The 22432-nt window shown below is 48.6% G+C and overlaps 9 protein-coding genes across 9 annotated transcripts; 5 read left to right on the plus strand and 4 right to left on the minus strand.

Moving 5' to 3' along the window:
* Nucleotides 1-568: 568 nt before the first annotated feature.
* On the minus strand, nucleotides 569-1712 carry UREG_03635 (uncharacterized protein; the record flags this gene model as incomplete). Its single annotated transcript, XM_002544072.1, has 2 exons — nucleotides 569-1389; nucleotides 1445-1712. The coding sequence occupies 2 exons, from the start codon at nucleotides 1710-1712 to the stop codon at nucleotides 569-571; spliced, it is 1089 nt and encodes a 362-aa protein (XP_002544118.1).
* A 583-nt stretch (nucleotides 1713-2295) lies between these two features.
* UREG_03636 (uncharacterized protein) lies at nucleotides 2296-4047 on the plus strand (the record flags this gene model as incomplete). Its single annotated transcript, XM_002544073.1, has 4 exons — nucleotides 2296-2342; nucleotides 2408-2663; nucleotides 2725-3026; nucleotides 3081-4047. 4 exons carry the CDS (start codon nucleotides 2296-2298, stop codon nucleotides 4045-4047), a joined length of 1572 nt encoding a protein of 523 aa, XP_002544119.1.
* A 557-nt stretch (nucleotides 4048-4604) lies between these two features.
* On the minus strand, nucleotides 4605-7175 carry UREG_03637 (uncharacterized protein; the record flags this gene model as incomplete). Its single annotated transcript, XM_002544074.1, has 2 exons — nucleotides 4605-6752; nucleotides 6918-7175. 2 exons carry the CDS (start codon nucleotides 7173-7175, stop codon nucleotides 4605-4607), a joined length of 2406 nt encoding a protein of 801 aa, XP_002544120.1.
* Nucleotides 7176-7696: 521 nt separating this feature from the next.
* UREG_03638 (uncharacterized protein) lies at nucleotides 7697-8373 on the plus strand (the record flags this gene model as incomplete). Its single annotated transcript, XM_002544075.1, has 2 exons — nucleotides 7697-7814; nucleotides 7841-8373. The coding sequence occupies 2 exons, from the start codon at nucleotides 7697-7699 to the stop codon at nucleotides 8371-8373; spliced, it is 651 nt and encodes a 216-aa protein (XP_002544121.1).
* Nucleotides 8374-8880: 507 nt separating this feature from the next.
* On the minus strand, nucleotides 8881-11828 carry UREG_03639 (uncharacterized protein; the record flags this gene model as incomplete). Its single annotated transcript, XM_002544076.1, has 2 exons — nucleotides 8881-11633; nucleotides 11711-11828. 2 exons carry the CDS (start codon nucleotides 11826-11828, stop codon nucleotides 8881-8883), a joined length of 2871 nt encoding a protein of 956 aa, XP_002544122.1.
* Nucleotides 11829-12177: 349 nt separating this feature from the next.
* On the plus strand, nucleotides 12178-13175 carry UREG_03640 (uncharacterized protein; the record flags this gene model as incomplete). The annotated part of the gene is made up of 4 exons (XM_002544077.1): nucleotides 12178-12376; nucleotides 12430-12569; nucleotides 12629-12821; nucleotides 12898-13175. 4 exons carry the CDS (start codon nucleotides 12178-12180, stop codon nucleotides 13173-13175), a joined length of 810 nt encoding a protein of 269 aa, XP_002544123.1.
* A 332-nt stretch (nucleotides 13176-13507) lies between these two features.
* On the minus strand, nucleotides 13508-14917 carry UREG_03641 (isocitrate dehydrogenase, NAD-dependent; the record flags this gene model as incomplete). Its single annotated transcript, XM_002544078.1, has 6 exons — nucleotides 13508-13579; nucleotides 13642-14361; nucleotides 14414-14536; nucleotides 14598-14684; nucleotides 14752-14816; nucleotides 14887-14917. The coding sequence occupies 6 exons, from the start codon at nucleotides 14915-14917 to the stop codon at nucleotides 13508-13510; spliced, it is 1098 nt and encodes a 365-aa protein (XP_002544124.1).
* Nucleotides 14918-15532: 615 nt separating this feature from the next.
* Nucleotides 15533-18367, plus strand: UREG_03642 (uncharacterized protein; the record flags this gene model as incomplete). Its single annotated transcript, XM_002544079.1, has 2 exons — nucleotides 15533-17602; nucleotides 17657-18367. The coding sequence occupies 2 exons, from the start codon at nucleotides 15533-15535 to the stop codon at nucleotides 18365-18367; spliced, it is 2781 nt and encodes a 926-aa protein (XP_002544125.1).
* Nucleotides 18368-20996: 2629 nt separating this feature from the next.
* On the plus strand, nucleotides 20997-21566 carry UREG_03643 (uncharacterized protein; the record flags this gene model as incomplete). The annotated part of the gene is given in 3 exon segments (XM_002544080.1): nucleotides 20997-21089; nucleotides 21109-21250; nucleotides 21490-21566. The coding sequence occupies 3 exon segments, from the start codon at nucleotides 20997-20999 to the stop codon at nucleotides 21564-21566; spliced, it is 312 nt and encodes a 103-aa protein (XP_002544126.1).
* Between the last annotated feature and the right edge of the window lie 866 nt (nucleotides 21567-22432).

Below are 22432 nucleotides of genomic sequence, written 5' to 3' on the forward strand. Positions count from 1 at the left end.
CGTCCACTTCAACCATGCTGGAAGTCGATTTTCAAGAGAGGAGCGCCCTCCACAAGCATCTCGAGGCTACGTTTCTATTCTCTGTTCACAATGGGTGGAGGACCAAGAGTTCGGTAGGGAGTTGACCCCGGGATCGGCACATTGAGATGACGGAACCGATACTGACGGGCATCATTTGGTCTAGTTACCCCAAGCACGTCTGGTCTCCAGCGGGAGGCTGGTACTGCCAGCCTGCAAATTGGAAAGCCAACACGGCCATCATGGGCGCTATAGTTCTCGGAATAGCGGCGATGGCATTTAGCGTTAGTGCCGAGCGAGAGATACGGACAAAGTTCCCTGAACCAGGCCGGTTCTTCCCAAGTCGATGGTACGTTTGCGGAGTGACGAAGGGAAAGGGAAACATCGCTGACCGATATTGCTAGGTGGAGCAAGCAGATAATCGAGCACGAGAGAAATCAAGCAAAGGAAAAGTCATGACTCTAACAGTTTATGTGGATATCCGGACCCGACATTCCCACGCCGTTTCCTCTTTCTTAGACACGACATTCTCGTTTAAATGATTGGACTTTCATGTTTCCAAAACTGTATCATACATGTCCATGAATTGTTTCTTGTACAGGAGAATTCGTTCCGCATAACTTATCCCATTCCAACACTCGAGGCCCTCACTTGAATATGAGAGCCTGGGAACGCCAATCTGTTCAATGGCAAAACTAGCAGCAACAATAGCACAGATCAATGCAGCAGGAGCTCTTCCGTCATCACCCCATATCGTTTGAATATCCTGCCACGCTTTTGAGTGATGGAGCATTTGTTGTATGAGATTAAAGGGTGCACGGCCGGTGGTTGCTAGGCCCTGTGCCAATGCACCAAGGAACGTATTACCTGCGCCGGTTGGATCGATTACATCCACGGACTCAAAGGCCGGCAGCTCTAGGGTTCCATGTTGAGAAAAGGCGTAACAGCCGTCCTTTCCGGCCCTTATTACAAGCATCCCGTCACCCGCCGGACCAATACCGTTTCTGACTATATTTTCTGCTATTGCTCGATCGTGGCTATCGTCCTTTCTCCATGTTGTCTTTCCAAAAAATCTTGCGAGTTCGTTCTCATTCGGGCTGACCACGTTCACATACCGGATGGCGTTGTAGAACTTTGGTAGCTCTTCTTCACAGCACCTGTCAGGAACCGGCTCCCATACAAAGGTAGGCCTTTCGTTAGAGAGCTCCAGTCCCGATTCCTTGAGTGCCTCGGACCTTCTCTCTAAGATTCCTTGGACAAGCTCACAACAACGAGATGATGAACAAACCATGTGGAACGATTTTGATAACAAGAGAGCCTTTGTGAGTGAATTGTGGTCTAGGCGTAACTTGGGCGTCAAATATTTGAAATCTGAGTAGCAATAAGCCTCACAAGTCGATCTTTCACGAACAGTGCAGTCACCCACCTCTTCTCTCGTTGGGACCGTATCCATTCCAGCCTCTTGTAGTAAGCCGCTTCGGATCATCCCGAAAGATGCAATGCGTATCCCACGATGAAATTGTATCTCTAACAGCTTCTGGAAAGTCGGAGCCGCAATCGACGATCCAGCCCACGGATCTTGAATGTGCTTTTCCAGCAACGATGCGGGCTCCTAGAGCTGCATACGAGCCAGCGCCCCCAATGATATCCTTCACTGGTGGCCTTGATGTTTCGAATTCGATCTCATCTGCCATGTCATGCGTTAGTAATTCTATGGGGAATCACACCGTTTTATGGAGTACAGTTAGACTAGCCGATGATAAACATCCCAAGGGTGCAAGAGTCGACCTGAGATGCATGTACCGCATCGTCGGAACAAAACGAATTGGCCATCAGGAGAAATCTGTTTGCCTTTTTGTAGCTGCCTACTGTTGCTTGTTGATGAAATGAATTCGGACCAGCCGCTTTCACTGAACGAAGCAATATCTACTCCGTACTTGGTTATTCCTCTGGCTGCAGTGTTTGGGCCCCTTTAACTCTGCAAACTGTATTATTAAGAGCATTGGGTGGCTGGGATTGTTGGGTGGTATTCTAACTACTCTGTACTCCGTAGCTGTGATGCTCCGGCTTGTTACCAAGGGCAACTCCTGGAAGCTTTCCTCTCGTCCACTGTTCTCTACAAAGGGAGTCGCCCACAAAGTTGCTTGACGCTCTCATATTCTCCTCTCCCAAGGTTGCATCATCCTCAAAGCTACCTGTCTGGCATCAGAAGTTCAGACTCTTGAAGCTGCCTAGTACCATCAAGTCTCAAGAGGATATCAAGCACAACCCGCAGCCATGGCTTCCAACAACCATATGCATAATTTTACGACCCTTATTAAACGGTATGTATAACCAGCCAATGCGCCAGGATGGATCTCTATGAGTCTGGTGTTTGACCCTGTTCCAGGTTAGAAGCCGCAACATCTCGACTCGAGGACATGGCCACTGCGCTCGAAGGTCCGACCCCATCAAGTCCTGCGATTCCAGAAGCTGTTCAGACTGCTCCAACCCAATCGACATCACAGACAGCTATCTCGGCTCCGCCTCCTCCGCCCGCCGAGACACTTCCAAAGTCCATCGAAGCTTTCGATGAGCTTATTAACAAAGAAGTCCGACCTTTTGTAGATTTTGCGCAAAAGATTGGAGATGCCGTTGCTGAGCAGGTACGCACTCTTTGCTCAACCCTGACACCTTGCGCTTGGCCTAATGGAACGTTCATTGTAGTCGAAAGCGGTGCTGAAAGCATTCGAAGCAGAACGGAAATATCTCCTTGTTTCTACAAAGGCCAAGAAGCCTGATATACAACCCCCAGAGCTCCTAACAGAATTGCACCGGGCGTCGGATGAGATCCATAGTATCCGGGATAGCAACAGACCATCACCCTTGTTCAATCATCTCAGCGCGGTTTCTGAGGGAGTTGTATCGATGGGATGGTTCTTCGAGAATCGACCCGCAGAATTCGTCACCGACATATTAGGCGGCGCTCAATTCTATGGCAACCGCGTACTCAGTGAATATAAAGAAAAGTGAGAAGCCCCCTTCGCCATTTGAATGACTTATTGTTAACATGTCGCCTTCAGAGACAGAACCCACGTCTCTTATATCCAAGCCTACTACACCATCTTTCGGTCTCTAATTGCGTATATTAAGGAATATTACCCAAGAGGTGTGACTTGGAATAACAAAGATGGCGTTGAAGTCTTGGAGGCCCTGAAGCAGATCTCGTCCACACCCGCTACAGGTGGCGCCGCTCCTCCTCCCCCTCCTCCGCCGCCATTGCCTAACCTTGAACTTTTGGGTGTCCCGCCTCCTCCTCCACCTGGCGCTCCTCCAACGCCTAAAGCTTCATCCAACAATGACATGTCCGCGGTATTTCAACAACTAAACCAGGGCTCTACGATCACCTCAAATCTCCGCAAAGTTGACAAATCTGAAATGACCCACAAGAATCCAAGTCTGCGCGCGAGCTCTCTAGTTCCAGACCAGGGTCCACAAGCAACCCGCGGCAAATCTCCTGCACCCAGCAAGAAACCCAAGCCAGAGAGCATGCGGGCTAAAAAGCCACCGCGAAAGCACCTCGATGGTAACAAATGGTTTATTGAACACTATGACAATCCTGGAGATGTTGTTGAGATTTCGGCGCAACTAACCCAATCTATATTGATATCCCGTTGCAACAAAACAATCATCAAAATTACCAACAAGGCTAATGCAATCTCCATCGACAACTGCAATGATGTCTCCGTTATCGTAGATTCCTTGGTCAGCAGCTTCGACGTTATCAAGTCTCCAAAGTTTGCGCTTCAGATTGACGGGGTGGTTCCCACGGTGATGCTCGACCAGGTGGATGGCGCCACCATCTATCTCAGTCAGTCTAGTTTGAGTACAGAGCTATTGACGAGCAAATGTTCCAGTATCAACGTGGTTTTACCCCCTAAAGAAGGTACCGAAGAAGCAGATGATAAGGAGTGCCCGGTTCCAGAACAAATCAGAAGTTATATCAAGGACGGGGTGCTGGTAAACGAAATCGTTGAGCATGCCGGATAATTAAGACTCAATTGTCGATAGGTCTTACTCTTTGGCAGAGAGTGTTTGCTATACTCATCTAGAAAATTTTGTGTTTCATGTTTTTGGTGTAATTAGCCACATTTGGGTATTATTCCCGTCTCCTAACCTGTGTCTATATAACAAATGCATGGAGGATCAGGGAAGTAGAATATGGCCATATCAATCTTTTGTCATCTTTGCCAGGTGCTCGTATATATTGACATCAAGTTCCAGATCAACCTTCAGCTCCCTTGGCAATATATACAGAAGCGGATTAAAGCTGGAAATCTCGTAAAACATCAAAAAACGAAGTGCTGTTCATCTTATTAATGGGGTATAGAGCAGAGTAAAATCTTTATAAATTTCCGACCCAAAGCCACAATTTGAACGCCAAAGTCTAGAAAAAGTTCACGCATAAAAGCAGGTACTGATGAGCACAGGAATCAGGGCCCGTAAGTATACTCATAGGTAAACGACGGTCCCGATAAAACGCGAAAAGCAATTGGACCTATAAATCGAATCGACGCGAGAAAGGAATGTCGAGCTCCCATGCAAGATCAATCGCCTTTTCGGCCCTCGAGACTTGGCTTCGTCTCCTTCAAATTGCGAAGCCTTTGCGCCAACAAGCTCTCAGAGCCGCTGGAGCCCGTTGTAGGGGGTGTATATCCGCCGTAGCCTGCATCACCTTTGTTGAGTTTGTTATATATTTCCTCTTCTGACGCCGAGCCAGGTATGTTGGTCAGCGGCTGCAGCGCAAGTTGCTGGCTTTGTGGAAATATCATATTTGCCAAAGGCTGGATTGGTTCGGGGACAGCCTCGTCTTGTGAGATATATTCGGGATCAAGTTCCATCCCCATCTCGCCCATGTCCCCGGTATCATTTCTGGCAGGAAAGATCGGCAGGGCTTGATGTCGTGTTGCGAATGGTTGCTGGGTCGGAAATCCAAACTGCTTTGCTTCCGCAGGGACAAATTCTCCTAGGTCCAAGGGCCCTCGAAACCCAAATCCAAACCCGCCACTTCGTCTCTTTAATGCGTTCTCTGGCTTCGATCCGCTGGTAGCAGGATCCCTGGTTGGCTTATAAGGGCTATATCGGGGTTCAGGATAGTGAACTTCATTCCGTAACTTCTCCTTGCCGTCTGGAACTCTGTTCGCGAATACGACGCGAATTCCAGAATAAAGGTAGTAGCGATCTTTCGACGGGCAGCAGATGTTAAAGTGAACAAGGTACCTGAGTATCGATTTCTCGCTCATGTTGTCATGAGAGTCCATGGAACCGTTATTGACCCCGGGGGACAGTGAACTATCTGCTATAGGGCCGACAGAATAGCTTCTCTGCCGTACAAAAGTCTTCGTCCCTGGCTCCATCCCTTCAAGGTCATAAGGGACAAGGAAAAGCTTCACAGCTGTTTTGTTGGGGTTCTTTATTACAATCTGTAATTGGCCTTGTTGTGGGATCCGGTAGCAGCCACCTGGAGGCCATCTTGAAGACTGCGACTGCCGTCGCGACCTCTTGTCCCTGATCCGTCGTTCTTGTTGAGGCGTACTAGGCAATTTTAAGACGCGCTCCTCATTCGCATTGTGCGGACAAGGACACTTCGGGGGTATTGTGATCTGTTGAGGGCTCTTCCTAGGTGGTCGAACTTCACTTGGGAAAGAGTTTTCAACATCTATGTACCCAACATACGGACTAGGACTATCGTCTGAAATCGTCCTCCCACTTCCTGATGTAGGATAGCTGTAGAAGACTGCCGGAAACGAGACAGTCACATGTGGGGGGCATTTCAAATTGGCTTTGCACTGGCCTCTCCCCAATACTCCAACTTGGGCTGTGAAATCCAGTGGTCTTGATGGGGACATAGACATTCTGCCGCGAAGAATTGACTCTTCGAAGGAACCAACCATAGAAGCGTGGTACAACGGGCCTGTCTCTGACGAGTGGGAAGGTCGTCTAGCACGAGGTAAAAACGTATTTTGGGGAGAAGATGCTGGTTGCAATGTAAACCCGGAAGTTAAGGACCTTCGTGGGCGGTGCCCCTGATAGGAAGATAGGCCTTCACGGTTGAAACTGGACGGAGTCCCACCACTACGATCCCAACTGCAAGTCCGCGGTGACGCATGAAAAGCTTCTGGCGGTAGGGTCTGTCGACGATTTGTTCTTTTAAAACATGAAGAGAGGTCGAGGGGGTCGAAATTGTGAGGCAGGTCGAGGTCAGGGTTCCTAGCTTGGTACACCAAGGGGCTCGTAGGTGGTTTAAGGACATAGTTTGCAGAAAAAGAGCCAAATGAAGGGCCTCGTAGTCGGCCAGAGAATGACATGGCTGGCGTAGAACCCGGTGATGACGGCTGGTTTCCAAATGAGCACGGTTCAAAGTGTGATTGTGACTCTTCTGAGTACCAAGGAGCCGGAGGCGACGTGGATAATATGTGATAGCCGGATTGTCCATCGTAGCGGCCGTTCTGTGATTTCTGTGGGCTATCTGGAGAGCCCTCACGGAAATCACCAGAATGTAAAGCTGATCTTGGCCGTTCAATCTCTACAGGAGGGTCCGGAAACAACCCGCTTCGGTCTTCACTGCTAGGTCGCCGCTGTGGAGGCTCCAATATCTCCTCATCGGGAGGTGAGGCAGACTGTCTCTCCCTTTTTTGCAGTTCTTCAAATCTGGTTTGAGGAGCATCTCCATGGATGGCGAAATATTGCTCCAGCTATTGTTCATAGGCGGCATTAGCACTGTTCCACCACGAAAGTTGAAAAGAAAAAGGGAACCGCAGGCTTGAATGACCAGCCGGGATCAATTCTTGTTGGCATCATGCTAGACCATCTCGAGAAACGATATTGAGAAAGTATAGGATGACGATGGCGGGACTTACTGAGCGATTAGGAATCCATGTAGGACTTTCGCCTCGCTTGATGCTCTGGATAAGTTCTTCTCGACTGCTTGTGTGCAGAGTTGGGCGGTTCTGTGCGTCCATATTCGACCCCTGGGAAGTGATATCATTCATAGATACATCTCGCGGGCCATCAGCTTGCCTATCAACCGGTGTTTGTCTCCCGCAATGGCTGTGATCCTGAAGCCGCGGCGGACAGAAACGACTGTCCTGGCGATCTGGATCCTGGAAAATCGGCATGTTGGCGGTTGCAAAGAGGATGACCCGGCATGGTGATCGAGAGAAGAAAGCCGTTTGCGAGCGTCCAAGACGTGGCTCCTCAAGGGAACAATGCTGGAGTCATAACGGGTGAAGTGGCACAGTGGCGGGGATGTGGGTGGATCAAGGTAACCAGAGAAATCAAGCTGCTTAACCGGCTTCGGTCTGGTATGAGCCACGAAGCAAGCTTGGATGATTGCTTTTTCACTTGCAATCCGGGCGACAGAAAAGGATATTGTCGCATCTGCAGGGCCGTTTGGGCGTTGGCGGCCTGACTGCGGGCGTTGAGTCTTGACACCAGTGTATCAAGGGCCTCTCGCAAATCTTCCCCTTCCCACAAATCAACCCGAAACATCGCCTTTTTCCCTGTGGCTGCTCTCACTCGCTCCTGTGCCCCGACCGCAACCTTGTTATCTGCGCAAAAGATCCCTCCTCCTTGCCCGCATGAGCAAATTTTGTTAATTGGATCGCCCTCATCCCACACGGGAACCAAATCACTCATCATGGCGCCAAAGAGACCACGCGACAACGCGGATGACCAGGCACCTGGCAGTCACAAGAAACGAAAAGGATTTTCTGTCGGGCCTGCCAATCTTCCGGACGGCACATATAGAAGAAAAGGTAACGCACCGTGTTCTGCATCTTAGGACCCAGTCGTGCTGATGAGTTCTTCTTTCGACCTGCAGTGCAAAAAATCAAAACCGACCTCATCCACAAAGCAAAGGTTAAAAAATCCTACGCAAAAATAAAAGCACAAGAGCTCGCAGCTACCCAGGCAAAGTCCGTCTACGACCGAGAACCTAAAGATGAAAAGGACCCCGACGAACCGGGCGTGGACGTAATTCCAGCTCCGTCCCTGGAGCTGCATCCAGACCGGCAGGCGATGTTGGATACACGCGAGGAGGAGTCTAAGAATCTACTGCAGGACCAGGAAGGCGTCAAAGAAAGGCCGCGGCGCAGAGAGCGGCGGCCTAAACCTCTGCCGTTTACGAAAGAAATGCAGTTCGCCCAAAAAAGAAAAGAGGAAGCCGAAGCTAGGGCGAAGTTGAGAGAGGCAAAGGCAAAAGAGCGCGAAGCGATGATGAGAGCGAAAAGGCCAGACCAATTTGGAAAACAGCGATTGGGCCGCCAGAGTAAGGTCCTACTGGAGAAGGTGAAGCGGATAGTCGGAGAGCCATAGTTGAATATGCGGAAGGCTTCGAACGGGCGAAAATGCATTACGCTTCCCACTGCATGCCGAGCGACGAGGAAAATCAAGGGATTCGACCTAGTCGTTGCGACCGAGTCTTTCCAGCGACAAGATGGGGCTCCCTTGGGCTCTCTTTTGGACGCTTCAGGGTATTCGTGCAGCAAGCGCTGCCGCTCACCATCAGTTGAAGCTTCTCCGGGAAGATCGTACAAAGAGTCTATGCGAGGAGAGAACTCAGGGCACTGTCAAACGAGCAGCCTTCCCCCTGACCTTTTGTCAAGGTGGTCTATGCCCAAATCCTTGGATGTCATCGAATGGTTTAGCGAGCCTGGTGCTACAAATAGGTGCAATCGCTTGACTTGAGGACTACACATCGAGTCGATGCGAGAGTTATTACTCGAGATACGTAGGGTATCTATTGGGATTTAATCGGTACTATAATGTATCTATAAGATGTATTATACATTCTTTTCACCGGTCGACTTCACGCAAGTCGTGCTATGTGCGGTAGAATCCGGTCATGTCGAGTTTCAAGAGTAATTTATCAAAAACACTATCGATATCGACTTTTGCCTCTTGTCCCGTACCCCATTCCGCTAGGTCATGATGTCTTGCCTTTTTGAACGTAGATTTCACATTCCCCAAACTGCTCAAAAAGCTAATGAAACCTCTGACCTGCTTTCTAAAGACCAAATGTAGTTCCCGGATTGACCGTTCGTAGAAAATAGGTGAACGCTCTCGATGTCTTGACTTTGACTGTAAGAAAAGGGTGAGCACGGTGCCGAAGATTTCTTCCAAAAGAGCATTTGCGTTTGCGTGTTTCTTGCTCAGCAGCATAGCGAAAAGCATCTGATCGAGGACATCTTCGTGATGCTCCCTAAGTCTACTAAGGCTTTTCGCATGCTCAATAGTGCCATCAATATCCCCTTCATCAATACATTTCTCAATCCTGGACAATGTCCTTTCGAATTTGTGCCACAGGCCGCCCACACAGACATGAAAACAATACTCGCCAATTGCTTCCACAAAATGCAATGCTTCAAAGGCAAACTTTTGTTCGCAAGGTAGACTGCACAACTTTCGAACAAGACCACGGGTTGCGGAGAGAAGCCTTAGTAGCCGAAGCAGATGCTTAAAAATGCGATCGTACTTGGAGAGACTTCGAGACGTGATAACGCTTTCCAGCATGGGAGGGGGGGTATACTGAAGGCGAAGGAAGTCGAGTGCTTGAACGGAGTTCGGATTCTTGCACTTTATGAGCTCTTCGTCGGAGAGCTCTCGAATCGAAAAGCTTAGTTTTCCGGGGAGTTCTTTGGCTGGACTTTGCGTTCCCAACTGTGTAGAGCAGCCGGGTTTCGCATATTCAGCATGGCATTCGGCCAGTAAACCCATTAGGACCAACCGGAGCTCAGAGCTCGCAGGCGGCCAAGTATCCCTGCTATCAAGACGGAGGCCTGTGGACGTGCCGCCACGAGCGACCCCAGCTTTTCTCTCGCTACTCTGTACATTGGAATCAAAAAGCGTTGTAGACAATTTGGATAAAAATGCACCATCTCCAAGGAGCTGAAAGCGCCACTGTAAATGTAGGTGTTCCTTTAGTTTATGCTTTTTGAAAAGAAGATGAAGGCACGAAAAGTTAATAAGACGAGCCTGCGACGATATAGGGGACGCAAAAGATATATAGAGTGTTGACATTAATGGCGGGCCAAAGGGTAAGTCGACGCCCAGACTTTCCTCAATGTTCACACAAGGGCTTTTCGAAATTAGCTGGTGAAGCTTGTGAGAGAAAAGAGAGTCTCGATGCTCGAGAACAGGGGTTCGGTTGGCGTCCGGGTCCAAATCCGAAAGTTCGAAGACGTTTCTGATCGGCTCATCACTATCGCGTTGCTCTGTCTCTTTTTCTCCTTCCGTTGTCAGAGATGTCCCTACTTGTCCCAGATCCGCCACCCCTTGGATCTTTCGACTATACTTCAGAATTTCCAGGCGCATCCCCTCTTCATAATCCTTTGCTTTTTTCTGGATGCGATCCATATCATTCCATGTAAACCCACATTCTAAAGGCGGACGGGGCGGTTTCTCGGGTCTCAATGGCTGAGCCAGTGGGTGGTCGGGGTGAAAACGACGTAGAAAATGAAGGCTTTTTGTGCTCTCAAGAATTGCGTCGGAATGCTCAGAACTCACAATGCTGGGCATTGTAGGACAAATAATGCCCAATTCTGTTTCGAAACCTTGCAATAATTCTGTGCCGCCTTTTATCCCATGCAGCTGATGGCTCCCGGATGGTTTAACAGGTTCAATATTATTGTTATGGAGGCCGATCGATGTTGCAATGCGGAGGAGCCAGCTTCCCGCTGTTGCACTCAGTATTTCATGCAAAATATCAGTCAGCCAGAGAAACTCTTGAGAAAGATGGTCGCACTTGGCAAATATGGATGAAATGACTTCGGCTTCCGTTGTTGCGACGCCCACAGTCTCAATTATATCCGCAAGGCACTTGACCATACAGTGTGAGCGTCTGAGGAGCGTTTGGCTCTCCAGGAGGGATGGTTTGGACTTGAATCGCTCAAAAAGCTGACTTTCAAGGGAATACAGTGATACATAAACTGCACGGGAGAGATTAGCCAAGGCAGCAGGTGCTTCGGCCCTAGTAGGCATAGAAGAAAGAAACCTTCTAATCTGGCGAGTCTGAGATCCAGACTCTAAAACTTCATTAATGAATGTGTCCAAGGATGGCAGGCTTATCCCCGATATGCGTACGTCTTTCATCGACTTTTCGAATTTCCGCGTTTGCTCATTGAATCGAAAGAAGATAGAGTTCCAGCCGATGCTCAGTTTGAAAAGGGCTAGCATAAATATATCCGTCCTTACTACCCGCCCCGAGTCTTCAAGGCCACTCTGGCTCGACTGAAAGGCGAGAGCAGCATCGAAACCAGCTGAGCCAGCCTCACTTAGATACGCAGGACCAGATATTTGATGTGATCGGCGGTGATTAGGAAAGGTATCCCAGGATTTAAGCAGGGCTTCATCTCGAAAAGGTTCAGAGATGCTTTTTAGTTCCCAGATATCTTCAATCTCGCTCCATCGGTCCGAGTCGAAACTTTGTTTCTCGTCTGAGCAACTCGACAGAGATGAATCAGGAAGTGAGTCGACTGAATCTGAGAAATCATTTCCAAATACATTCAATGCATAAATGTTTGATTCATCCTTAAGGAAAACGTGCGATTGGTTTTCAAAGTTACCATGAGCCAGGTCTAAGAGCAACAACAGAGAATTAGTATGTACATCCAACGTTGCAGTTCTCTGCTCAGATCGTATATGACAGCCGTACCTGGTAGGCTGTCGTCCCAAGGAAAACGTTCCAGCGGCTCCAAAGACTGGAGTTTGAAGAAAGATGGCTCCCCCAAGGTCTCGATGGCGAAAGGATTGTCTATCGGTCGAAAGTCCATTTTTTCGTAAGGCGTAATGGAACGCTTCCAATGGGTCTGGCGAATGCAATCGCCCAGCTGTCAACAAGCGGCCACATTAGCGGTCATGGCCGCACTGTGTCTGTGCCTCTGTCCGCACTGCCGCAGCACTCGGGAGTTATCAACATCCATCCGCGTCGCTGGAACGCGCATCAAGTGGCTAGTCTTTGTTTGGCTAAGCTGCCAAGCCCAGCAATCGCATGCACGGACCAACTTGAACTCCGCGGCGGCGGTGGCTTTGGATTGCAGCGGATGGCCGTAGCACAGCACCTGAACTGCTGTTTACCACCTGTGTTCGCTTTGCTAAGGAGCTTCAAGCCTCGATTTGACAATGCCTCCCCGGAAAAAACAAAAGCTTTCATCTCAAGCCCCATCCACGCCGTCGCAGGCCGATAAGGCCCCCTCAGTTCCTTCAAGCCAGCCCGCCGCGTCGAAAACAGATGCCGATGCCGATTCAGCTGCTATCGATCCGTGGACCGATGAGCAAGAGACATCATTACTGAAGGGAATAATTAGATGGAAGCCTGCAGGTACGTCCACCTAACTACCCTACAAAACCGATTGAATTCTCATTTCATTCAAGGTATGCACAAACACTTCCGGATGCTCGCAATATCGGACCACATGAAAAGCCAAGGTTATGCGACGGATCAACATACACGAATACCGGGTATATGGGCGAAACTTGGTAATCTGTACAACCTTGCTGCATTGGATGAAAGGGTGGGTGCTTCAATGTAACCGCTTCCAGAGACTGGCTGCTGAGAGATGGACTGTACTAGGAAGACCCATTTGCAACCGATGGATCCGAAGACGTAGACGTCTCTAATGAACCTTATTGTCCCTTCTCCTTGGAGGAGGAGGAATATGGTGATATGATGTTTGAGAGGAGACTGGCGCCCGATGGCTCATCCTCACCTCCCCCCAGCCTTCCACTTCCTTCGCAGAGAGGGAGCACAATAGCAGATACCGATGGTAAGTCCGTCGTTCTGTTCCAATAATCTCCTTGTACTTCTTGTTCGCCCTTTCTAATCGGCGCTTTCATCTGCAGAGCCTCGTTCATCACCCGCTCCGTCGCGCGGCGGTAGGCGCAGAGGGCGCGCTACCCGGAGGACTATGGGAACTCGATCGTCCAAGCTGCAGCGGGAATTAGGTCCCGGTGGCAAGACTAGTAATAATGGGGACGATGCTGGAGAAGATGGTGGGAATGCGAGCGATGCTGAACAGTCGCAGGCGGCGGGGTCACCAGCTGCAAGATCAACTCGAGCAACTACAAGGGGGAAACCTAGGCGCGGAAGGCCGCCAACAAGACGTGGGAGAAGGAGATGACCCTTCAACTGTTATCAACATAACACCACCGCGCGATATGCCATTCCGGAATTACCCTTTTATGTCAATTCACGCAAACATTCTTCATAAGCCACGGGCATTAAGGGTCGTGTAACACGCCAGAGCCCCTGTCTCATTTATTTTATATACAAACATGCATGGATACCGACTCATGGAAGCCAAGTAGACGAAGCAGGAATATGGAAGGCGAACTCCAGGAAATTGAATGAAATGCCACCGTCTAATATTCGTCTTTTCAACTATGAAAACATGGTAGTATGCGCGCAGCCGAGACTTCGAAATCCGACGTTGGAGTAGGGATGAATGGCTTTTTATAGGTGTTTGATGATGGCATCAGCATATTCATGGGTCTTGGCTTTGCCGCCGAGATCGCCAGTGAGCGTCTGTCAAATAACACGTTAGCCACTGACTGAAAACAACAATATGGGAATGATTGAGCGCCTACCTTTCCCTCGGCGAGAGTCGCAAAAATGGCAGTTTCGATATTCTTGGCCTGATCATGTAACCCCATATGCCTCAACATCATGATGCTACTAAGCAGAAGCGCTGTGGGGTTTGCCAATGCCTTGCCAGCAATGTCGGGTGCGGATCCATGGACAGCTTCAAAAATGGAACATTCGTTTCCGATATTACCAGAGGGGGTGAGACCCAGGCCACCGATAAGGCCAGCGCACATATCAGACAAAATATCTCCATACAGGTTAGGCATGACAAGGACCTTGTCGCTGTACGGGTTTGGGTCTGTGACCATTTTTAAGCATGTGTTGTCGAGCAGTTCGGCATCGAATTCAATATCTGGAAATTCCTTTGAAATGTCCCGGGCAGTTCGCAGGAAAAGGCCGTCGGACATCTTCATAATCGTAGCTTTGTGCACGGCGCGAACCTTGTGTTTGCCGACTTCTTGTGCATATTGGAAAGCAAAACGAAGGACACGTTCCGAGGCTTCTCTTGTGATAAGTTTTATACTTTGCACAACTCCATCTACAACGACGTGTTCAATGCCGGAGTATTCTCCTTCAGTATTTTCGCGGATAAGCACTGTGTTGACGTTGTCGTATGGGGTTTTGTAACCGGCAATCGATCGACAAGGTCGAACATTGGCGAAGAGGTTAAAAGTTCTCCGAAGTGTCAAGTTCAAAGAGACGTGGCCCTTACCCACTGGTGTCTGAATGTAAAGGGTTAGTTGACGTTCGGGTCATTCGGTTGTCAGCACGTACAGCAAGCGGGCCTTTCAAAGCAACATAGTTCTTTTTCACACTGTTGATAGCTTCATCTGGAATGGCAGTCTTTCCGTCTTTTAAAATTGGGGTTACGTCAACCGGCTCCCATTTAATTGGCACCTATTGTGGTTCAGCGTTTCCCTCCCTTAACTCGACACAAGATTTCGACAATGTTCCTCACATTGGCAGCGCTGAAAATGTCCTTAACAGATTGTGATATTTCTGGCCCAATTCCGTCTCCTTCGATCAGCGTCACAGTGTATTTGCCCTATAAGGTATCCGATCTTTAGTTCCGATGCTTTCCGGAGAAGAAATCCGTTCATCGGGGAGCATACATCAGATCCCTTTGTCCCAGGGAATTTAGCAATTTTATCGGCAGCAGGAACCGCATAGCATCGAACTTGCGAATTCTAAATTGTCAGTTAAAAACCATTCTCAAGGGTTTGAACTGGATTTTCGGCAGCGCATACATTGGAGAGGGGTACCGCTCGGCGCGAACATTGTCGCAGAGACGATGTGAACAAACGACCCGGGAGCATCTTGCCAGGCCTGCTGGGTATGTCGAAAGGGATATGAATTCCAGTACTTCGCAATTGAATGCAATCCGGAGAATTGACATCAAACAGGCTGGTCTTGTTGGCGTGAAAAGCTGAAGTGACCTTAAGCTGCTTATGTAACACAACATCCATCCGGGAATTTTCCGAGAAGCCCTAAGCTGTATGCGGACTAGCGCCTGCCCCAAGGCTGTCAGTGTCAGGGGCCTGTTTGCCTTGTTTGACAACTCCGCTTCAGACCGCCATCTGGTCAGCAGCTGATGACAATGAGGTCGGGGTTGTCGAACAGAAACCAAAGTCCGTCGCAAAAGCTCCAGCAATGGAAGCGCAGCAAGATGTCGCTCGATACTATAGTCTGCCGACTCCGTACCCAGAAGAATGGCCTTCGGAGCTGGACATGAGTGATGGTTCTGGGGATGAAGATGGACTCTTGACGAAAATCAACTCCCAGACAAAAGGGAGATACACTGGCCTTCATGGCGGTCGAAAAAACTCGACGCTTACATCCGAGCCTCCGCTATCCCAGGACGAGCCTGATCCGCTTGGCAGCTCACAGAGCACAATGGAGCTACTAAGGCAGCGAGGTTTAGCAGTTGATGAAGACCCCCATTTGCGAACCCAATTCATCTTGTCTTCGACGTCCTTCTCTCCGGCATTGTTCCTTTCGCAAACACGCTCAGCAGCTTCAGCACAGTCGTTGCTACAGGGACTGAATTACCTCACCGAATCCATTGATCGAGAATCCGCTTCACTCAAAATGTTAGTGGAGTCAAACTTTGAGAAGTTTGTCAGGGTCAAGGCTACAATTGACGACGTTTACGAAGAGATGCGAGATGAAGGGATGTCGAATGACGGTGGTTTACAACGTTCTCTCTCCCAGAGTACTAGGCAAGCGGGCGCCATTGTTACAAGTGGTCGGAAGAACGCCCTTACGGAAGCAAATGAATACGGTTTTAAGGGAATAAATGCACCATTAGCTGAAGCTTCAAACATGGCAGAAGAACTATGGGGAGAGGCTTTAAGTGGCCGACAACGAGAGGAAGACCTGAAGTCTGTCCTGGAAGCTGTCGAGAAACAACGAGCAATATATGAGATTGGCGCGGATCTACAGAGGTCCATTAAGCAGCGCGATCACGATGCAATTGTTGAGCAATTCACGCTCGCTCGAACATATGTAAACGACGCGAGACTTCTCGTCGATCGCGCTGCTTCATCGCAAAAGCCATTAACCGAGGACCAAGTGCATACCGTCCTTGTGACTGGTAGAATGTGGATGGACGTTGACCGACAGTTACAATCATTCAAGATAGATTTATGGCGTCGCCTGAGTAATACCCAGTCAACGAAAGCGACCATTCCCCCCAGCGGACGGGATGAGGAATATATGGATCTCATAACGATCCTTTTGGAGCTTGGGGTTGAAGACAACCCTGTTTGGGTTTGGCTCCTCAGTCGTTACGATTACCTAAAAACAAGAATTACCTCTTTTTGTGAGCGCGGGAAAGCTGAAATTGAGGTTTTAAGACGTCTTCTAGCAAGCAAAGAGAAGCCTAGCCCTCAAAGCGTTGCCACATATTTGCGTCTCCCGGTCCGAGAAGCAGCAAGAAAGCATTTGGGGCCTCTTGATACTGAGCCGGTCTTGGAGTTCTGGGAATGTATCAACACCTTTCTCGAAAAATTGATATCCATACAAAGTGGTCTTCTTGGTGATATCATAGAGTTCTGGGACACGGCGCAATCATTCATCAACGGGAACAAACAGAAAATTTTACCGGCAGGCTTTGAAGGGGAGAGTCGAAAGCATCACCGTCTGTCCGCAGAGAATATAAAAGGTTTAAATGATGGTGTCGTTGAGCTTGTAAATCGCATACAAGCTAATCTAGTATGCCTCTTCGCTGATCCACCCCCAGATGATTTAACATACCTTTCCGCTCCGCCATCATGTACGCCTATGGGAAGCTTAACACCTACTGGATCCAGCTTCAACCTTGACCCTAAGAGCATTCCGCCACTCCCAGCTAAAATCGGGGAAGCATGGGAAGAATTTGCATTTTGGCCTCCTTATGCCAATTCGCTTAGTGGAGTCCACTACCTTGGACAGTTTCTAATCCTCATTGGGACGGCAGCGAGCGAAATGGCCGATCTCGGGCCCATATCAGGCGGAAGCGCAACATATGACCAGCTAAAACTCCTCGTTAGCGGTGCTCGAGAAAGATGCGTTCGTGCCACGTGCGCAGCCTGGAATGGCGATGCTGAGCACTGTAAATATCTTGAGGATTGGACACGAGATCCGGAGCGGAAAGCCTTGACCAAAATGCCGGGCCATTTCGTTGCATTCGAGAACGCCATCCTTTCTGGAATGCAAAAAATACTCTACATCTCTGAAGCAATGACCAAACCTGGATCTATAAACGTTGTCACCCCTCCCCCGACGAAACTTCTGCAGATGGTGCGGTCACAGTTTGTAACGAGTGTATATAAAGCGTTAAGTGGGCTCGTCGAAAATGCCGAGCGACCGGTCAATATGGAAGGCGACGACGAGTGGGTTCTTGTTGGGCCTTCTGCTCTAGGGTCGAGTTTGGATGTTCCCTCATCTGTATCTGTTTACGGTGGAATTGATTCCAAAAATAGGGTAGGTTACAATTCTCACTCATTGCCCGGGCTTAGTTTGGCTCATTTTTCTTAGAACGTACGCATACTTTTGACATTATCCAATCTCAAGGCACTCCGTACCGATCATGTGCCTCAATTGGTGACTAGCTTTGAGAGTGCCTTTGCAGTCAAGTTAACAGACGAATCGAAAACGATCCAAGACGTGCTCGGACAGATCGACACCCGCTTATTCCAGTCATATACTCGCCCCATCGTTGAAACATTACATACCACGATTATGAATGGTATCTCGTCACCAGATTGGGTACCATCGACGAGCCGCCCAGATCAACTCCGTCCATACGTATATACCGCCATGCTAACCCTCGTGATGGTGCACACAGAAGTTTCCACCACTTTGCCTGGCGTTGTCTCTTCAGCCATGTCACCCGCTTCCCCTACACATCCCCTAACACACAAGATTCTTGCTGAGCTACTTACACGAATCTCTAAATCCCTTCTGGAGGGCTTTATGTCGCGACCCAAATACTCTCTTCCCGCATTAATGCAAGCAACTCTCGACACTGAATTCATCGCCCAAACAATGTCGCAGTATGCAACTGAAGCGGCAGGCCAGATTCAAAGTCAGATATACCTCGAGCTGGACCGAAGAACTAATAATGAAGCCAGGGCGAAACTCCAGGCCGAGCTTGGAGAAATGCGAGGTGTTTTGAAGAGGTTAAGAGAACGCACGCGGGGAGAATTTGCTTGTTTCAAGAAGATGAGGGCTGTAAGCAACAAGTAACTAGTTTTGTGCGAGGCTGGTTTTCGGCTATGGTCTGGACAAGTGTTCCTCAGTCGCCCTCTTTTCGTTATTCCGGACTGCTCTATTCGGACTGAGGGTTTTGTCGACATGACGTGCATTCGGAGCTTTTGGCACCCAAGATGATGCTGGACATTTCTAGTTTTGGTTGCTTGACTCCCTTGGTATTAGATCCTGGATGACTCCCATCATGACTCTGTCATATTTATCATTTTTCCTGCTCTTGCAACCACAGAAGCATTGGTAAATTGATCAATCATGTCCGCTTCATGATCAGTATGGTGTCTTTTCTGAGGCCAAGAGACTAACACGCCAAGCCTGACGGCATCGGCATCATTCGATCGCTAATCCCGATTTCCCGAGACTGACGATCAGCCGAGAAATCTTCCCGAGAGCCGCTTCAATATGAAGCCCGCTGCGAAAAGACGGAGACGACAATATCGGTCCTCCAGCAACGGAATATACATGATCGGTTTCTTCGATTATTTTCCTGTGATTTCAATCCATGATCGCCAGAAACTTGAATCTGCGTTACACAAGCGCAACTTCTTAGGAACGCTCGGAACCACCGGAAGCTCACTTGTGAAGAATAGGAAACTCCTTTCTATATTCCATTTGATCAGAAAGGAGAAAGATCGCCTTCAAAACAGGACTTGGCTAGATGTGAGAATCGTATTCAAGCTCTCCAGAGGTTATAATTCGCTGTAAAGGTGTAAACCGTCACAATACGAAATGGAACAGAGAAGCAGTGTGGTATAAGCACCGCTGGTTCTTTCATACAGCATATTCCTGTTTCAGGCTCAACTTTGCAGAAGTTGGCATGTGTTGTCAGCAAGGATTAAAATGGAAAGCTTGACTTTATAAGTGCCTACGATGGCCGGCTCTCGTATTCTCCTTGTCGCCAATTTTTTGCTCCAGACGTGAAACGCTTTCGGGACCATATGTAAGTTTTCAAATCAATGCCTGTTCCGCTGCTTGGGGATGGAAACTTTTGTGACACCGTTTTCTTACTTTAGATCGTCCTGCGTCGATTGGTACCGTGTGTATCTACATGCAAGCATGATGCGAGAGGTCAATTGGGGAAACCAAGGGACCAAGCAGTCAATGCCTTAGAAAGAAGCTACCTCCAAGTCCCATTTGGAGCGCCAGTGCAACTCTGCGTTGCACCCAACGGTGAAGACCATTCACTTCCCACATGCACGCATGCATCATCGCATGGATCTACCGATGCCTGGGCTGATGAAAGGAGCCATCGAATTCTCCCCTTCATCCGACACAATGTCGATCGTTGTGTGCAGCAGTCCCGCGATAACCAGGATTCAATGCTCGGCCTGTTCAGCCGAGAATCGCCAAACCCACTCGGGGTACCATCCAGAGCTGGTCATCTCCGCAAAACATGCAGTATTGGATTGCAGCTCATAATACCTCCCTTGCGTATACCAACTTGCAGGAGTATCCAAGGCAGGGACAAATCTGGCAGTTAACAGTCTTCGCCCACGGATGGGAACCTGTATTATAGCAATCTCCATAAAGGCTGATAACTAGGCGCATTGGTGCGCAATTGATGACTATATCACCATGGCACATCCATGCTTAGCTGTAACCTCTACACCATGAGGGATTGTCTTGATTCTTTTAACTTAGGTCTATCAGAAAGAGGCTCGGACACTCAGTGGTGGTTTCTTCCACCTCCTAGACCTGTCATACTCTGGCGCATACCCTCTTTTTTTAACCCGCACGTGGGCTCCACGCGGCGTATTATTCAAGGCATTATAGAATCTCCTGGTTGAGATTTATCCGTGAGATTGGAATACTCAAGATCTCTGTTGTCTTGATGACTCTTATTGCTTGCATATGATGGTAGTACAGTCAAAGAGTACTACGTGGATTAGAATTCTCCTTAGCTGTGTCCTCCAAATTCATGTCATATACCTAGAATGCTTTCGCATGCACTCGCCTGATGTAATCTCAACCATGAATGCTTCATAATGCTTCACTGAAAGGGCTGCACCTCTCACCAGGTTGGAAAAATGGACGGTTCCATCATCGAATGGCAGGACATAGCATCGCACTCTCAGCTCATTATGGGAACGAAAAGATGGGAAATGTCTCAAATCTAGACATCCGGTTTTTTTGATGGCTGATTTGTTAGGAGTCGCCATCATGCATTGTGCTTCTATATCCTCATAGATCTCGCCACTACAGCAGTTTGACACATGGAATGCAAAAGCCTTACACCTTGTGAAAAGCAAATTGGACCCTGGGAACAAAGGGGGCCCCGATTGACTATTCAAACACGGGATTCTCTTATCAAAAACCGGCGTGCACAACTTCAAACGCAAAAAGAAAGCATTTTGACAGTTTGTTGAGAAGAGCGCTAATTAACTATTACATACCTTGCTAAGTGTCAATCTCCCATGCAAGAAGTATCACTTGAACGCTCCATGGAGGAGCATGGCAAATTACTCTGCAGGCCAAAATCATGAGTTGGACCTCACAGGTTCTGCAATGCATAGTGGTGGATCTTGTCAGATATCTCTCAGTTTTGACGATGGAGACACCTTCAAAGCCATCAAGTCCATGATGGGTGGCTGCCTGAGGACCACGAATTATGGCTTCGGCTCCTAAGCCGATGTCCCAAGTGGCAATGCTCTCGTTGCCTGGACTTGGTTTAACCTCGTTGGCGACTGTGAGATGTATGTATGTACGTGAACTGCGCCCAGGCCTCAACTTCTAGCAACGCGTCGGATGGTTTGCAATTCATTGAGCTTCCAGACATGTTCATGGCCAATATGGATAAAGAGTGTCATACAGCTGAGGGCAAAGAGACGGTTTTCAAAGATCCCGAGCACGATGTCGTTAATGGTATGTAATGCGCGACAAGCCTTGCATTTCCAGATTGTTGTAAAATCATATAGGGTTTGTTAATTTCTGTTCTATTTTCTGACACTTTGTCCCTCAAACCGACCACTGAGTATTTTGAGGGACACTTGCCGTGTGATTTGGAGAGGGGATGTATGCACTGTCCATATGCTTGCATTCGGCGTAATGAAGTTGTCCGGGGAAACTTTACCACCTTTTAATGATGTATGGAGAATATGCAGATGAGTTCTGTATTCGTTCTCAGCCTCATGCTACTATGTTGCCACCTAAAAACGGTAGCAACTGCTCAAATCATTAGAGGCTATAAAGAAGTATAGTGCAGCATTGAGATTCGAACCTAATTGCCTGTATTCTAACGCAAACCCTGCTTGCGTTACTAGGATCCTAACCACACCGTGGCTTCCCGAGGCTAAGAGTGCCAAATCACCACATGGCACAACGGGGGGGATGGGTAAGGGTTAAGCAACCCAAAGCAAGCTGGATAGCGCTGAGCTTCGCCCATGTGGGCTGCCTATCCATGAGATCCATGCCCGGAGCAATGTTTCGGCGGTTCCCAGATATTAGCCGTCCAATTATGTCATGGCGCGGAATATCTGGCGCATATCCGTCAGAGAGATACACCTAACTAGGGGGCATCAGAATTGACAGAAGGATATCATTGCAAGTGATCGGTGGCCATGGTGGTATTTGAAGCCTCCCTTGGCCCGTTCTGCTTGGCCCGTCGAGTACGATGTACAGTCCGTTTCCGAGCAAGGTCACGATGGACACCAATGCGAGGGTCTAGGAGATAAACAACATTATTATTGTCCACTTTCAAGGGTGGGAAGCAATAATAATCGGCCATCGCCCTGAAACCTAAATTTCGGAGAAACACAACACGGTCGAGTAGCTGCTGTGCTCCGAGAAAAGTATGAGCAGCACATAACCTTTACAGTCAAGATCTATGGTTATTCATCCATTCTTGGCCCTAGTTCTTGTCTGATATTTTCCAAAAAGGGAAAAAAGAGAAAATAGCCTTGAAATTCCCCTGCGAGAGAATCCTTGTCGGACCACATGCATCATGGCCAACGAAATATTTCCTTTCGAATTCCTAGGAAAGTAAAAATATCTCGGGTGGGCAACATCCAAGCCGGCACGAACTCCCAGCTCCTACACGAGATCCGG

The sequence above is a fragment of the Uncinocarpus reesii genome, genomic scaffold, assembly GCF_000003515.1.
Source record: "Uncinocarpus reesii 1704 scaffold_2 genomic scaffold, whole genome shotgun sequence".
Taxonomy (NCBI): domain Eukaryota; kingdom Fungi; phylum Ascomycota; class Eurotiomycetes; order Onygenales; family Onygenaceae; genus Uncinocarpus; species Uncinocarpus reesii.